Source organism: Microcaecilia unicolor, chromosome 11, assembly GCF_901765095.1.
Source record: "Microcaecilia unicolor chromosome 11, aMicUni1.1, whole genome shotgun sequence".
NCBI lineage: Eukaryota > Metazoa > Chordata > Amphibia > Gymnophiona > Siphonopidae > Microcaecilia > Microcaecilia unicolor.
Window position 1 is genome coordinate 161,503,977 of NC_044041.1, and position 15,148 is coordinate 161,519,124.

The 15,148-nt window shown below is 44.8% G+C and overlaps 1 protein-coding gene across 1 annotated transcript in view; it reads right to left on the reverse strand.

Moving 5' to 3' along the window:
- STRN4 (striatin 4) overlaps positions 1 to 15,148 on the reverse strand; it is a 96,740-nt gene that overhangs the window by 32,424 nt on the left and 49,168 nt on the right. Inside the window, exons 9-11 of the mRNA XM_030217498.1 lie at positions 2,877 to 2,998; positions 2,480 to 2,655; positions 1,705 to 1,752 (exon numbers count right to left, since the gene is read on the reverse strand). Of these exons, the coding sequence (XP_030073358.1) occupies positions 1,705 to 1,752; positions 2,480 to 2,655; positions 2,877 to 2,998 (346 nt within the window). The remainder of the gene's footprint in view (positions 1 to 1,704; positions 1,753 to 2,479; positions 2,656 to 2,876; positions 2,999 to 15,148) is intronic.

The following is a 15,148-nucleotide window of genomic DNA, read 5'->3' on the forward strand; positions in this document are numbered from 1 at the left end:
CCTGTAATCCTGCAGTTCCCTGTGATAGGCTCTTTCAGAGTACATGCCCAACTCCCTGTGTCTTATGGGACTCTTTCTATTGGCTTACTTTGTTCTCTGTACATGCTGGGCAATTTGCCCACCCTTTCTCTTTCCATCGGGTCTGTCGAGTTAGTCTGCAGCATATCTCCTCTGTGAAATGAAACTGCCTATGTGGTATTTTGTTGCAGGACTGCCTTCAAGTTACTGTGACAACATCAAGATTTTACCAGTGTAAAAGTATAAACAGCATCGTTACTCAGCATGTTGAATTACTCCAAGCTTCTCTCCTGCATGGACAGAGGGCTGGTGGAGAACAGACTCCCAATTTACAAGGCAAAAACTCTTGTCCAGCATATCTGAACTGTAATTTATTTTTCCTTGTTTGATCACAGCATTAAAGAAGATTTGGGTTCAAGAATTCTGAGTCTTCTCATAGTGATGCTGTAAATTCTGGTTTAGACTGCATGCCAATCACACCCAGTGAGAGGGCAGAACATGTATGGAACCACAGTTACAGCTCAAAACTGCAAGTAAGCATTGGAGTTAACCTCCAGACAGTTGAAGTTACAATCTTAAAAGTCAATGGCATGATTCTATTGGATCTAAAAAAAAAAAAAAAAAAAAAAAAAAAAAGCACTAGGAGTATCCTGCATGGAACAACAGTGGAAGAACTTTGAAAGAATGAGTAACATGGGGAAAGGAAGTGGGTCTGTCTAGTTCTTTATTGTACATCTTTGGTGGGAAGGCTGGATAAGCCATTTCACTATGTTACTATGCTCTCCTTGTCCTCCTGGATTCTTTGATTTATCCTCCAAACCACTGCCCAGTCCTCCATTGTCATCCAAATCCATGCTTGGTTCCCCCCCAAACCACCCTATCCCCTCAGTAACATTCTGGCAGGTGCTGATTTACAGCAATTGTTCCGATCCATCCTCACCATATGAGGAAGGGTCCCACAGTGAACCATTCTGGATTTGCTCTGAATATAACCAGCTTTATGGCCCCTCTGCTCTTTTGACAACACACAATTCTCTTTCTCCTACATCAAATTCTCTTCTTGTCTTTTGGCTATTACAGCAAGTACACTTACAATTCCCACTGCTGAACCCTTCTGAAATTTAAGCTCTTTACTTTCCTACACCTGGCCATGTGCCCAACCTACTTTTCAGTTTAATACTGACTGCATACCTTACCTTCATTATACAGCAGTCCTGGGCTGAATAGTGATGTAACTCTGATATTAATCTTCTGCTCTTTCCTTTGTCATCAGTTTTGTTTCTCCACTTGACACCTATCACTTTCTCTTACATGCTGAATTATTTGTTTGATTACTTGTTGGTCTTCTGGGGTCCATGCATTAGCCTTTATGTGGCACCAGTTCTACTCTGTTGTTACTTGGCAGCTTTGCTTGCTTCACTGCCTCCCTGTTAGCATCTGCACCACATTCAAATCCAAAATGTATTCATGGTCTTGCTACACTCTATTCAGCTTGTCCTCCCTTGTTCCTCTCTGCCTCAGCCTCTTGCTTTGTCTTGCCCCAATTTCTTTCATTAGTAGTGCCCTCAGTATAGCTGTATGACTTGTTTGTGAGATACAAAACATTGTATTAAAAGGAAGAGATCTGGCATAGCTGAAACAGACAGCAGCATAAGGACAGGAACTGTTTAAAATTTCAGTACTCACCTATGACCCCTGAAAGCATACACTGGCTCAACATCAAGGGCAGCATTCCTAGGGAGAGACAGAGTCTTACATAATGCCAATTCCACCGTGCCCCATCCTTTATCTCCCTAGAGAAGTGCTATGTATACTTCCCTTTAACCCCTCCCTCCAAGAAAAACAGAGTACAAAAATATTCTCCCCATCAAACACACACACTACAAATATACCTCTTTGCTTTCCAGGAAAAAACAGCTTCACACACACTCTATTGCACTGTAAATGACAGCCATCCCCCCCAAAATCAAAGAAATTCCTAGCAAGCAGTTCTGCATGCCAACTCTTCCTTCCCCTCCAAACAGTGAGTGCATGTTACCTTCCCCTGAGCAAAACAGCCCAACAACTTCAACACCCAATCTCACTCCCTTTCCAATGCATTAACAAATAAAAATCAGTGTTTTTGGTTTCTTGATAATTATAATGTTTTTATAAATGCCAGGGAGTTAAAACAAAATATGTACATTTCATGCAAACTACCTTAAGAACCAAAGATGCAATAAGTTAGAAACGAGCAGAATTTAGGAGTGTCTACAACACCTTGCTTCCTCCATGAAAGCAAATCCAATTACCAAACCTTTCAGGTAAATTCTTATATATAAGCCATAATAGATCATGCAGTCTATTGAACGTATTTGTCCGTCTACCACTAACCCTAGTTTCTGGATAGTCTGGCCACTTCCAGTCAGCCAATCTATACGAACCTCTTACTAGCCCTTCCCCCTCTCATCCCTGTTCTCACTTCTTTCCAGTGACTGCCTTCTGTAGGTTCCAGAGCTTCAATGTTCCATCCTCAGATGCCGTCACTAGTGCCGACTCCACATGGTGAAATGCCAGTGACCGAATCCCATCGTAGTGACTCCGTAGTGTGAACTTGGGGTTCCACGTCTTCTTAAATGTATCTTTACTGTCCAGGAGCTACAGAGACAGAATAAAGTTTCCTATGCCATCCCCAGAGATGAGTCAGGGGCGCTTGAGGTTACAGTATAGAGAGCCCTGCTACCTATGCCATTCACATAGCCATAGTCAAAGCCAAAGGATGGGTGGAGGGCACACAGACCCCCCCCCCCCCCCCAGTTGCCTATGCTGTCTCCAGACTCTAGGGGGACATAGGTCAAATGGCAGAGAAAATTACTCACATCACAGCCAAGGTCATTTTCATTGATTACGGTCAGGTCAGCCAACTCTCCCAGGCTCACTTCCCCACCTCCTATTGTGTCCATGATAAAGACATCTGAAGAAAAGCCCAGTGATCCTGAGGCTGAAAGAGAAGATCAAAAGAGAAAAAGTAAGCGACAGTGGTGCTATGTTTAATATTAGGGCTGCATTATGACTACAATTTTTAATTGCGAATAATCTCACTGCAACTTCTTGTGACTCTAAGCAAGTCACTTAACCCTCCATTACCACAGGTACAAAATAAGCACATGTATATAAAGCAAAGTTACTCACCTGTAGCAAGTGTTCTCTGACGATAGCAGGCCAAGTTTTCTTGCAGCTGGGCGACATCATCTGATGAAGCCCAGTGCGGATGCTGACTAGCGAGATCAAGAACTTTCTAGCAGCGCCCCACTGTGCATGTGCTAGAGCCTTCCCGCTCACCATATGAGTGCAGGTCCCTCAGTCATTGTAAACAGCTAAAGAATTCAACTCAAGGGGAGGTGGGAGAGTATATGAGAATACTTGGACTGCTGTCCTTGGAGAACACCCGCTACAGGTAAGTAACTTTGCTTTCTCAGAGGACAAAAGGCTGTCGTATTCTCACAGGTGAGAATCCCTAGCTACCAGGCTCAATGAAAATAACAATGCTAGGACAAAAGGGATTTGAAACGTTGAGACCTGTTATTCAATCACCCTGAAATAATTTGTTTACAAGTTGTGGAGATGCAGCCTGGAATAGAAGAAAACTGGGCCTAGGGGGTGGCGTTGAATTTAGACACCAAATAAATTCTGTAGGACTGCTTGCCCAAACCGGCTGTCTCATCGGGTATTCTGCTCAAGGTAGTAATGAGATGTGAATGTGAAGACATATAACCACATTGCAGCTTTGCAAATCTCCTCTATGGAGGCTGACCTCAAGTGGGCTACCAATGTAGCCATGGCTCTGACATTATTAGCCTTGAAATCTCTCTCTACAGTCTGCCCAACCTGGACAAAAGTAAAGGAAATGCAACCTGCTAGCCAACTGGAAATTGTGCATTTGCCAATGGCTAACCCCATCCTGTTTGGGTCAAAGGAAACAAAAAGCTGGAAGAACTGTCTATGGGCTTTAGTCCACTCCAGATAGAAGGCTAATGCTCACTTGCAGTATAAGGTATGCAGTACATTCTTGCCAGGATGGGCATGTGGTTTTGCAAAAAATGTTGGTAGAACGATTAAGATGGAAGTCTGACACTACCTTAGGAAGGAATGTAGGGTGTGTGCTGAAAACTATTCTACTGTGGTGACAATAAAGAAAAGTGGGTCAGCTACTAGGGCCTGAAGCTCAATGACCCTGTGAGCTGAAGAGAACGCCACTAGAAACTCAACTTTCCAGGTCAAATACTTCATATGACAGGAATCAAGTGGCTCAAAAAGAGCTTTCATCAGCTGGGTGAAGACAACGTTGAGATTCTATGACACAGTTGGAGGTCTGATAGGGGGTTTTGTCAATAACAAACCTCGTATGACGCAAACAACTAGAGGCTGTACAGAGATGGGCTTACCTCCCACATGGTGATAAGCACTAATTGCATTGAGTTGAACCCTTAAAGAGCTGGTTTTCAAACCAGACTTGGAGAGGTACAGGAGATATTCAAGATGTTTTTATGTTGGACAAATGAGAACAAACCAGCAGATCAGTGTAATATCCAAAATACTTTATTGAAGATATCGTATGTTAGACAATTGCCCGACAATTTTTAACTGCAATGTGTTTTCCCCTCTTATTATCGATGCTGTGCCAGATAATGGTCTGACATGGTCATATTGTTGATTTATCATTTTTATCATTCTTGGGATACTCTATTTATTGGTTTTATTTTTATTTTTTAGAGCAGCACATTTGTTGCTTGTATTTCCTGTTTAACATTCACTGCAAACTGCAGTTACTAAACATCGGCTGCAGCTCTGATAGGTATTCACATGTTTTTTTCTATGGTCACCATAAGCTTTGATTGCTTTCCACCACATTGGTGTTTATATGCTTTTCACATTAGGTTAATCTTCACTAGATTTTTGGTTCACATGTGCACATACCTTCATTAGCTTTTTGGTTCATACGAACACACATCCCTTCCTCCTATACCGTTGGCACAATTTATCTTTTACTGTAAATTTTCTGTAAATTATCTTCTACTTTACATTGGCGCATGGTCACTTATTTGATTGCGTATTTTTTCATTCTCTTTTTTCTTGTTGGTTTTTGTCACCTATCTTCCCCTCTTGGTTTGTATTTTCACACTTCACTTGTCTTTTTTTCTTTTGTATAATTTGTTACCTTGTAGAGTTTCTTTATGTTTATTATTAATTTGTTTTTATTTTAATTTTCTTATGAGGACCCCAGATGAAAGCATTTTCTAATGAAACATGTCCTGTGCTGGGATTTGATTGTCAAGCGCATCCTGTCTATTGTATTTTAGACTGTATTATGAACAGACCTTTTGACCATTAAGAATAAAGTTGACCATCGCCGTTCTGGGACCTTATATTAGTGCCTTCCACTCTTTGTTTGACTGCTATAATCAAAGGAGTCATACACGCCCCTGGTCAGATATTTTCTACACTCCTGCTGCTTGCTGGCCAACTGGCAAAGCTCTGTGACCTGCTCCTGTGGGAGAAAATCCACAAGACAGTGTACTGTGGACCGAAGACTGCAAGTAAAGGCTCGTGTAGAGCTGGTAGAACTGGATGCAGGCAATGGTACAGTGACCTCTTCCTTAGGAGGAGACTCATAGTCCAGGACAGTCAATACGCTGGGTCTGGATCTGTTGGAATCCTGGGCTTCCAAATTTAAGTTAAATAGAGATGAGACTACATTTCTTGTGGTAACCAACCCTTTTGGCCGTACTGCATATAATAATTTTACTATTGACAGTATTGACTGCCATTTTGACAGTGCATGCAGTGATTAATTTTGAGTCAGTTCGGTTATTTTTGAGAGGTCTATGTAAAGATCCGAGATAGGAACCTTCCTGAAGCAGCCTGGATATCGGCGAAACAAGGCGCACTTGTTGAAGGGATGGTGTGTAAGGCAACTGAACAGTTTGGTGTCTACTCCATGTTGGATTATCATCAGCCTGGATTCATATAACGAACCGAGCCCTGAGTTACTAACATACAGATAAGTGACTGGTGTTGTGGAAAGTGGACGTGAGGAAAATTGACTTCTGCAAAGATTACGTAGGTTGATTAAGCCTGCAGTTTCTGAGGACATCGTACATTTTATGGGGGTGTAATAATCCTGCGATTTTCCTTTAGTTCTTGTTTCATTTTGTACATCAGGGGGGTAGTTTTTAGTTTAAGGGGTCAGGCTTTAAATAATTGATGAGTGGTTTTGGGGGGATACATTGTAGGAGGGGTGTTTTCACCTAGTTTAACTCTGTAGTAAGTGAAGGGGAAGGAGAGTTTTTATGCCATCCGGTTTTCTCATGTAAGTATGAGTTTTTGCGGTTGGCTTTTTTTCTCTTCTTTTCCTCACTGGAACCAGTGATAGTACTCTACTCCTTATTTAAATGGTGGACCAAGCTAAAGCAGCAGTGTGTTCTCCATGAGGAGATTTGAGGTTCCTTGTTTATTTACTAGAGATTATCCCGATTGTGGATTACTGAGTTACAGGGTGCTACACCACTGAATTGGATTTATTTTTCAAACCATTTTTTGATAGTAGAATTTACATTAAACGGGTTTGGAATTTCCCAGTTTTTGTTTATAGACTATTGAAAATGTGTCATACCCCCTAGACTCTACGCTTAGGGTACTGGGTGTATTAATTGACAGTCACCTCAAGTTTGAGCCTCAGGTTTCCTCAGTAGTGAAAAAAGCCTTCAGGTTTCTTTGAAAGCTGAGGAGAATCAGATCATATTTCTTGACAGACATCTTTAGACTGCTAGCTCAATCTTTGGTTTTAACTCAGTTCGATTACTGCAATGCCATCTATGATGGATGTAAGAAGGGTGTCCTAAAAAGGCTACAAACTGCAGCTAGGCTTGTCCTCAAGGTATCGTGTTTTCATAGAACCACTCCATTATTATGCAAGCTGCAGTAGTTGCCCATTACAGCCAGGATTATTTTTAAATTAAGTGTTTTTGTCTTTCAAATATTATATAGCATGACACTGGATTATATGCAGCCCTTAATAACTATTCCCCTACACAATATAACCTCTGGTTCTAGGGACTACCACCTTAGACTTCATCTTCCAGATTGCAAGAGAGTGTGTTATAAGTCAGTTCACTGCTGACTTTAGATATCAGGGTGCTAAGTGGTGGAATTCACTGCCAGTGGCAATCAAGGGTCAGCCTGATTACTTGGTATTTTGTAAAAGACTGAAAACTCTCCTCTGAGAGGTTTCTATCCATTAATGGAGTATATTACATTGCAACTGGCCATCAATAGTCTATATTTGATATTTTATTTATGGCTTTGTAAACCTTGTCTGTTGTTTATTTACTGTTAGCCACACTGAACTAGAGTGTGTTTAGGATAATGAGGGGTATAAATGTTAAAATAAATAAATAAATCTCCCTGATAAAACCGGTGAAAAAATTCTTCAGGAGGAGATTTATGTCTCTCGAGATGGGGAGGGATCAGAAGGTATCCCATAAGACTCCTCCTCTGAGAAGTAATGTGGGTCCTCCTCTGAATCCCATGAGTAGTTCCATTTAGACTCTTCACCATATTGAGGTTGTACTGAATGAGTCTGTGCCAGACTTGACTCAGTGGATCTATGTCCACGCCACGAAGAGCACCACTTTCTGACTCCTGGGAAGCTTCTGCCTCCAATGTCAAGAGCAGTACTGTACGCATCTAGGTCGACACCCCTCAAGGAGCCAGCATCAAGGATCTCTGCACCAGTATGGAAGGAGCCTCAGGAAGAACCTGAGTTTGATCTATGGTTCATGCAAGCGCTCTGGATGCCTGAGTGGTTTGCAACTGCAGCATCTGCGCCAGCTCCCCCCTAAGAATGGCTCAGAACCACTCATCGAAGAAAGGTGTGAGGGGGTTTATAGAACACTGCCCCTCACCCTTAAGAATAGTCCCTCAGATAGTCTGAGCACCTTAAAACTATTAGTCCTTTTTTTTTTTAATTTAAGGAGGAAGTGACGTCATCGGGCGAAATGGCATCCTAGTTTTGAAGCTCCGTCTCCCAGTGCCTGAAATAAGCATTAAACAGAGTTCGCCAGTGGGAGAATAAGGTGGTAAAGGCTAGCTGAAGTCTCCCTCTAACAGAAATTGCTATTAGCAAAACTCCCATAATGCGCAAGAAAGAAGGTGAGAAGTTGGAGAAAAACATGGCGGGAAAGACCACCAAGTGCCACGAATCCCCAGAACGAGCCTCACCGTCTGACTCTGATTCGGCCTTGTCTCTGGCCGAGACACGAAACCCGCCCTCAAAAAAAAGGTATATCCAGTGAACTGCAAAAGTTCTTATCCAATATTCAAGATGAGATTAAGCATTTAAAGGATGAGATACTAGAGCGAATGGATTTGTTGAGTATGGACCTCCGTGAGCTGGGGGGGCAGGGTGGAGGATGCCGAGTTAAAGCTGGAGGAGCATGCAGAGACGCTGACTAAACATAACACCATGCTACATGAATTGGAAAAAAAAGAGCACAGACCTAGAATATAAGCTGGACGATCTGTAGAATAGAGGACGACGAAACAACCTCCAGTTTCGTGGAGTCGCGGAGGGGGGAGATTCGGAAGATGTCCTGACGATCGTGCAAACCATGTGTGCTACATTACTGGGCCTTGAGGCTGGTGAAAAACTAGTGGAACTTGATAGAGCCCACAGAGCACTGGGCGCGCGCAAGGAGCAGCAGGTGCGCGATATTATAGTGCGATTCCACAAATATGAAGTCAAGGAACAGATCATGGCCTGTGCGCAGAAGGAGCAGAACTTGGAATATGGAGGGGCTAAGATTTTGGTATATCAAGATTTATCGCAGTACACATTGCAGCAGTGGCGCCAGATGAAGCCTTCACTGGACATTTTAATTAAGAACCAACTACAATATAGGTGGGGCTTTCCCTTTTCTTTGAACTTTTCTCTGAAGGGAAGTAAATACAGAGTACGATCGCTAACGAGGCATGGGAAGCCCTGCATGCAGCAGAGTTGGTGAGCTCCACTGTTCCACTGGGGGAGACGGCATCAACAACCAGGGCTAAACTCCAGGGATGGCAGCAAGGTCCAGGACCTGCACGGCGTGGCAAATCTAAGAGATGAGAGGGTTGGACTGAGCTGGATGGGAGGCAAAAGGACTGAGCAAAGGGGTAACTAGTATAAAATTCAAGTTTTTCATGTTTTGTTAAAAGGACCAAGGCTGGAACGGGGACAGTTTATTGCCTGTCTTATAGTTTTGAGGGATGTGTGAATCAGATGTGCGAACTGTATGAGTGATGCGCAGAGAAGGAAATGATGTGGATACGCGCAGTAAAGATGCGTGGGGGTGCTGGTTTGCAGAGGGAGGCAGGAGTGTGGGACTGGTGATGGAGGAATAAAGAATCACAAAGGGGCGAGGGGAGGAGGGGCATGGGGCTGGGGTGTGTGAGTGCGGTGGGTAACTTCTTTGAATCCCACCCGGAGGTTAGTCTTGAAGCTAAAGAGACGGGTCACTCAAAAATGGAAAGTAAGATGTCTGATGTATATTGCTGATATATGCTTTATAAACAGTGAGAAATGAGTAGTGATTTGAAGATAGTATCATATAATGTTAAGGGACTGAATATGCCCCAGAAGAGACAGAAACTTTATAGGGAACTGCACCAGCTCCAACCGCATATAGTTCTTCTGCAGGAGACACACCTGCGCCGCAAACATGAAAAACTTCTCTCCTGCACTGGCTACCTGGGGGCATACTTTGCCTCCACTGAGGTTTCAAAAAAAAGGGGGGGTAGCGATACTGATGCATTCTTCTGTGGTGGCTCAGGTAGTGCAGGTTAAAAGAGACCCGGGAGAGCGTTTCATATTCTTACATGTAAAATTGGATCAGGGAGACCTAACGGTGGCATCGATATATGCCCCTAATAGCGGTCAGGTGGAGTTCTTTGCAAGGGTACGGAATTCTTTGGCAACTTTTGTCAAGGGTTCCCTAATATTGAGGGCGATTTTAATGCAGTGGTTAACCCTGGGTTAGATTGATCAGGGGCAGCAAGGATGGAGGGGAAAAAGGAGGCGCAAGCGCTGGAATCTATGGCTTATTCCCTTGGCGCCTTGGACCTGTGGAGACTGACACACAGAGCAGATAGTAACATAGTAGATGACGGCAGAAAAAGACCTGCACGGTCCATCCAGTCCGCCCAAGAAGACAAATTCACATGTGCTACTTTTTTATTTGTACTGTCCTCTTCAGTGCACAGACCGTATAAGTCTGGCCAGCCCTATCCCCGCCTCCCAACCACCAACCCCGCCTACCAACCACCAGCTCTGGCACAGACCGTATAAGTCTGCCCAGCACTATCCCCGCCGCCCAACCACCAGCCCCGGCACAGACCGTATATGTCTGCCCAGCACTAGCCCCGCCTCCCAACCACCAGCTCTGCCACCCATTCTAGGCTAAGCTCCTGAGGATCCCTTCCTTCTGCACAGGATTCCTTTATGTTTATCCCACGCATGTTTGAATTCCGTTACCGTTTTCATCTCCACCACCTCCCGCGGGAGGGCATTCCAAGCATCCACCACCCTCTCCGTGAAAAAATACTTCCTGACATTCTTCTTGAGTCTGCCCCACTTCAATCTCGTTTCATGCCCTCTCATTCTACCGCCTTCCCATCTCCGGAAAAGGTTCGTTTGCGGATTAATACCTTTCAAATATTTGAACGTCTGTATCATATCACCCGTTCCTCCTTTCCTCCAGGGTATACATGTTCAGGTCCGCAAGTCTCTGCTCATACGTCTTGTTACGCAAATCCCATACCATCCTCGTAGCTTTTCTTTGCACCGCTTCAATTCTTTTTACATCCTTAGCAAGATACGGCCTCCAAAACTGAACACAATACTCCAGGTGGGGCCTCACCAACAACTTGTACAGGGGCATCAACACCTCTTTTCTTCTGCTGGTCACACCTCTCTCTATACAGCCTAGTAACCTTCTAGCTACGGCCACCGCCTTGTCACACTGTTTCATCGCCTTCAGATCCTCAGATACTATGACCCCAAGATCCCTCTCCCCATCCGTACCTAGCAGACTCTCACCGCCTAACACATACGCCTCTCTTGGATTTCTACTCCCTAAGTGCATCACTTTGCATTTCTTCGCATTGAATTTTAATTGCCAAACCTTAGACCATTCTTCTAGCTTTTTCAGATCCTTTTTCATGTTTTCCACTCCCTCCGGGGTGTCCACTGTGTTACAAATCTTAGTATCATCCGCAAATAGGCAAACTTTACCTTCTAACCCTTCGGCAATGTCACTCACAAATATATTGAACAGAATCGGCCCCAGCACCGATCTCCCACTTTCTACTCACCTGTGCATGACTTGTATTCCCGAATTGACTATATTTTCCTGGATACCTCTTTGGTAGAAAGGAGGCCTGATGCTGGAATTAGTAGTATGACAATATCGGATCATGCCCCAGTGTGGGTAACCTTGCCTAATATAAGGGCTGAAACAAAGAAACAAAGAACAAGAGATGGACACTAAACACTAGCCTGCTACAGGAGGGAGAAGTGGTGGTGGGATATAGAAAGATGTTAAAAGAGTACCTGGAGCTTAACATCGACTCAGGCCCCGCACTACATGTCGTGTGGGACGCCATGAAAGCGGTCTCTAGGGGTTACTTCTTGCAGCTAGCTAGCAAACGCTCAAAAGCGCGTAGGGCACAAATAGCGGCCTGTTTGGGGAAAATACACTTACTGGAGAACCAGCACGAGGCACATAGGTCATCACAGGTATGGCAAGAACTGTGTAGAGAGAGAATGTTGTTGGACTCCATATATTCAGAGCAGCTCGACCTGTTGTGGGCGAGGCAAGGGGTGAGATCCTATGAGTTTGCAAAAAAAAGCAGGACGCCTCCTTACTATACGGTTACATAGGCAGTGAGTGGATCGAATGATTAAACAGGTGCGAGATTGCAAGGGCGGCTTGTTACGTAATTCTGCACATATTCGAAAACACTTCGGGGAGTATTATCAAGCACTTTATGAGCAGGAGATTAATTCTCCTTTGGAATCTGTGGAGAAGTTTCTGCTAGATTGTGACCTCTCCCCGTTGACTAGTCAGCATCAGGAACTGTTGGAGAAGCCAGTTACCCCATAGGTATGCCATCTTATAAGTCCTGGACTAGATGGATTCCCTAACGAGTTTTATAAGAAGTATGCACCCGAGCTGGCGCCGCTACTTGCGGACCTGTTCAACCAGGTTGAGGCTGGGGGGACCCTGCCTCCCTCAATGTTGGAGGCGTGGATAGCGGTGATACCCAGGTAAGGACCATAGTGAGTGTGGCTCCTACAGGCCTATTTCTGTACTAAATGCAGATGTTAAAATACTAGCAAAAGTGATGGCAAACCGACTGGCACCCCTGCTCCCGACCCTAGTGCACCCAGATCAAGTGGGCTTTGTGCCACACCGTAAGGCGATGGATAATATTAGGCGCACACTAGATCTCATGTACCTGGGCAAAGAGAAACCGGAGACCTCTGTGTCTCCTAAGATTAGACGCAGAAAAAGCCTTTGACAGGGTCCACTGGTCTTTTATGTATAAGGTGTTGGAGGTCCTGGGATTTGGTGCGAAGTTTAGGGGGTGGATACAGGTGTTCTATAATTCCCCTAGAGCCTGTGTGAAAGTTAATGGAAGTAACTCGGATCTGTTTACGCTGTACAGAGGCACGCAGCAGGGGTGCCCCCTGTCCCCCCTATTATTTGCTATGGTCATGGAGCCGTTTGCTTCACGGATACGACAGGACCCGGAGACCTCGGGTGCTCGTGTGGCAGGGAGAACACACAAAATTGCACTCTTTGCGGATGACGCCCTGTTGTACGTGACTCGACCTCAGTCCACGTTTCCTGGACACTCCGCAGTGTCAGGGTTTAAAGTAAACATGGTGAAGTCTGAGGCTTTGAATGCCACTTTAACTGAGGAAGTAGTGGCGGACTTATAGTCGTCTTTTTCATTCAGCTGGGCTAGCAGACAAATCAGATACTTGGGGGTAAACCTGACTTCGGAACTATCAGAGCTTTTCTCGACTAACTACAAAGGTTTGGTCAGAACCGTTGTGGAGGTTATGGAGAGATCGGGGGGAACAGGAGGTTTCCTGGTTTGGACAGATAGCCACTGTCAAGATGAATGTACTGCCCCGTCTTCTATATTTATTTCAAGTGTTACCTGTCATGCTGCAAAGGTGATTTCTTGCATCTTTACAGGATCGTATAGTGCATTTCGTCTGGGCCGGAAAGCACCCACGGTTAGCGCGTTCCTTACTGTATCAGGAAAGGAAGAGAGGAAGGCTGGGTGTCCCGGATGTCCTCTGGTACTACAGGGCGGCCCAGGGGAAGGCAGCTGTAGAATGGTACCAAGACTATCCTGATAGACAATGGGCACGTCGTTGGGGGCACTTATGTGGCGTACAATAGCATACAATCCCTTATTCTTGCCAGGGAACACGAAGGGGGTCTTCACTAGGTGGTATGGGGAGGGTCTAAGAACATGGGATCAAATGTTTGAAGGTACTACTATGCTCAATTTTGCAGCTCTAAAGTCGGGTTACACGGTGGTGGAGGGGGACGAGTTTGCATACTACCAACTATCACATTTCCTTCGAAACGAGGCAGTTAGCTCAGTAATTAAGCGGAAAAAAACCTCCTTAGAGGAGACCTGTGAAAAACTTATCACCTCCCGAGGCCTGATCGGTTGTCTATATAGGTGTGTCGGCGCACAGGTTCCAAGTTATAGTCGCCACAGGAAGGGTTGGGAGGTGGAACTTGGTGTGACCCTGGGGAAGACAGAGTGGGAGAGAATAAAACGAGCAGTGGCAGGTGTGTCAACCCACGTGCTGCTTAAGGAGAATGCAGTGAAGGTGTTATATAGATGGTACCTCACTCCTGATCGCCTTCAGTGAATATACCCAACCTCATCTGGTTTGTGCTGGAGGGGGTGTGGCCTGAGAGGGACCATGGGGCACGTGTGGTGGAGCTGTATCAAAGTTAGAGCATTCTGGAAGGCGGTCCATAGCAGGATGCAGAGATGGAAGGGAAGCCCGATTCTAATTTCTGGATGCAAAACTGTGGAAACAAACTGTGCCAGATGATCAAATCTTTGTTCAGGTGTATATGTAATAGTGCATTGACAGTTTGTCTTAAAAGTATGTTGTTACGATTGAAAGCTAAAGACTTCATACAAAAAAAAACCAAAACTATTAGTCCTGCCCAGGAAGGAAGTGAGATGGGAGAGGTGGAGCCAAAAGTATAAAAAAAGCCAGGAAGTATAAAAGGCAGCACCAGAGTGGGGTTAAGGAGGCCCAGGGAAGGATGAACTGAAGACTGGCACCTCTTCTAAGGAGGGGGAGTGCTCCTCCCAGGGCCAGCACTTCTCAGGTACTAGTGATGCCATTGCCCCTGCGTTCCTGGCACTGTGCATCAAGGAGGACCTATGCTTCTTGGGCTTCCCCCTATGCATAGCATCGTGGTCTTTCTGTACCGATGAGGATGAACTCAAACCCATATGTGCCATTGGTGTTGTGTCCGATGCCAATGGGTCCCAGGGCCTACACTCAGCGCCTAAATGTCGAGAGAGGTGGAAACCTCCTCAATGCCGGTGCAATCCCAGTGGATGCTGAAGTCTTGGCAACCATTGAGAGTGATGCTTCTGGTTCCGGTGCCAATGTATCAGCCTTCATGGAGCCAAAAAGCTTCTCCTGTTGAACCTTCCACGCGCTCTGTCTCCTCAGCTGTATTTGCAAACAGAGAGAACAAGAGTTAAGCTCCTGGTCCAAGGCACCCAATGCACCAGTTCTGTGGATCAATCACAGAAATCACCCAATTACATTGGGCGCACCTCTTGAAGCCACTGGAGGTCTTCTGGGACATTGAGAAAAAGAATTGAAGGAAATTAACTCATCACTTATGAGCTGGAAAAAGGGGAAGTGGTCAAATCTAGGTCAGGGCTCCACCCTAAAAGGACCCAGTAATATATGAAAAATAAAGGAACGTTCAAGGGCCACAAAACTAAAAGGGAAACTGAAGAAACGGTAAAAAAAAAAAAAAAAAAAAAA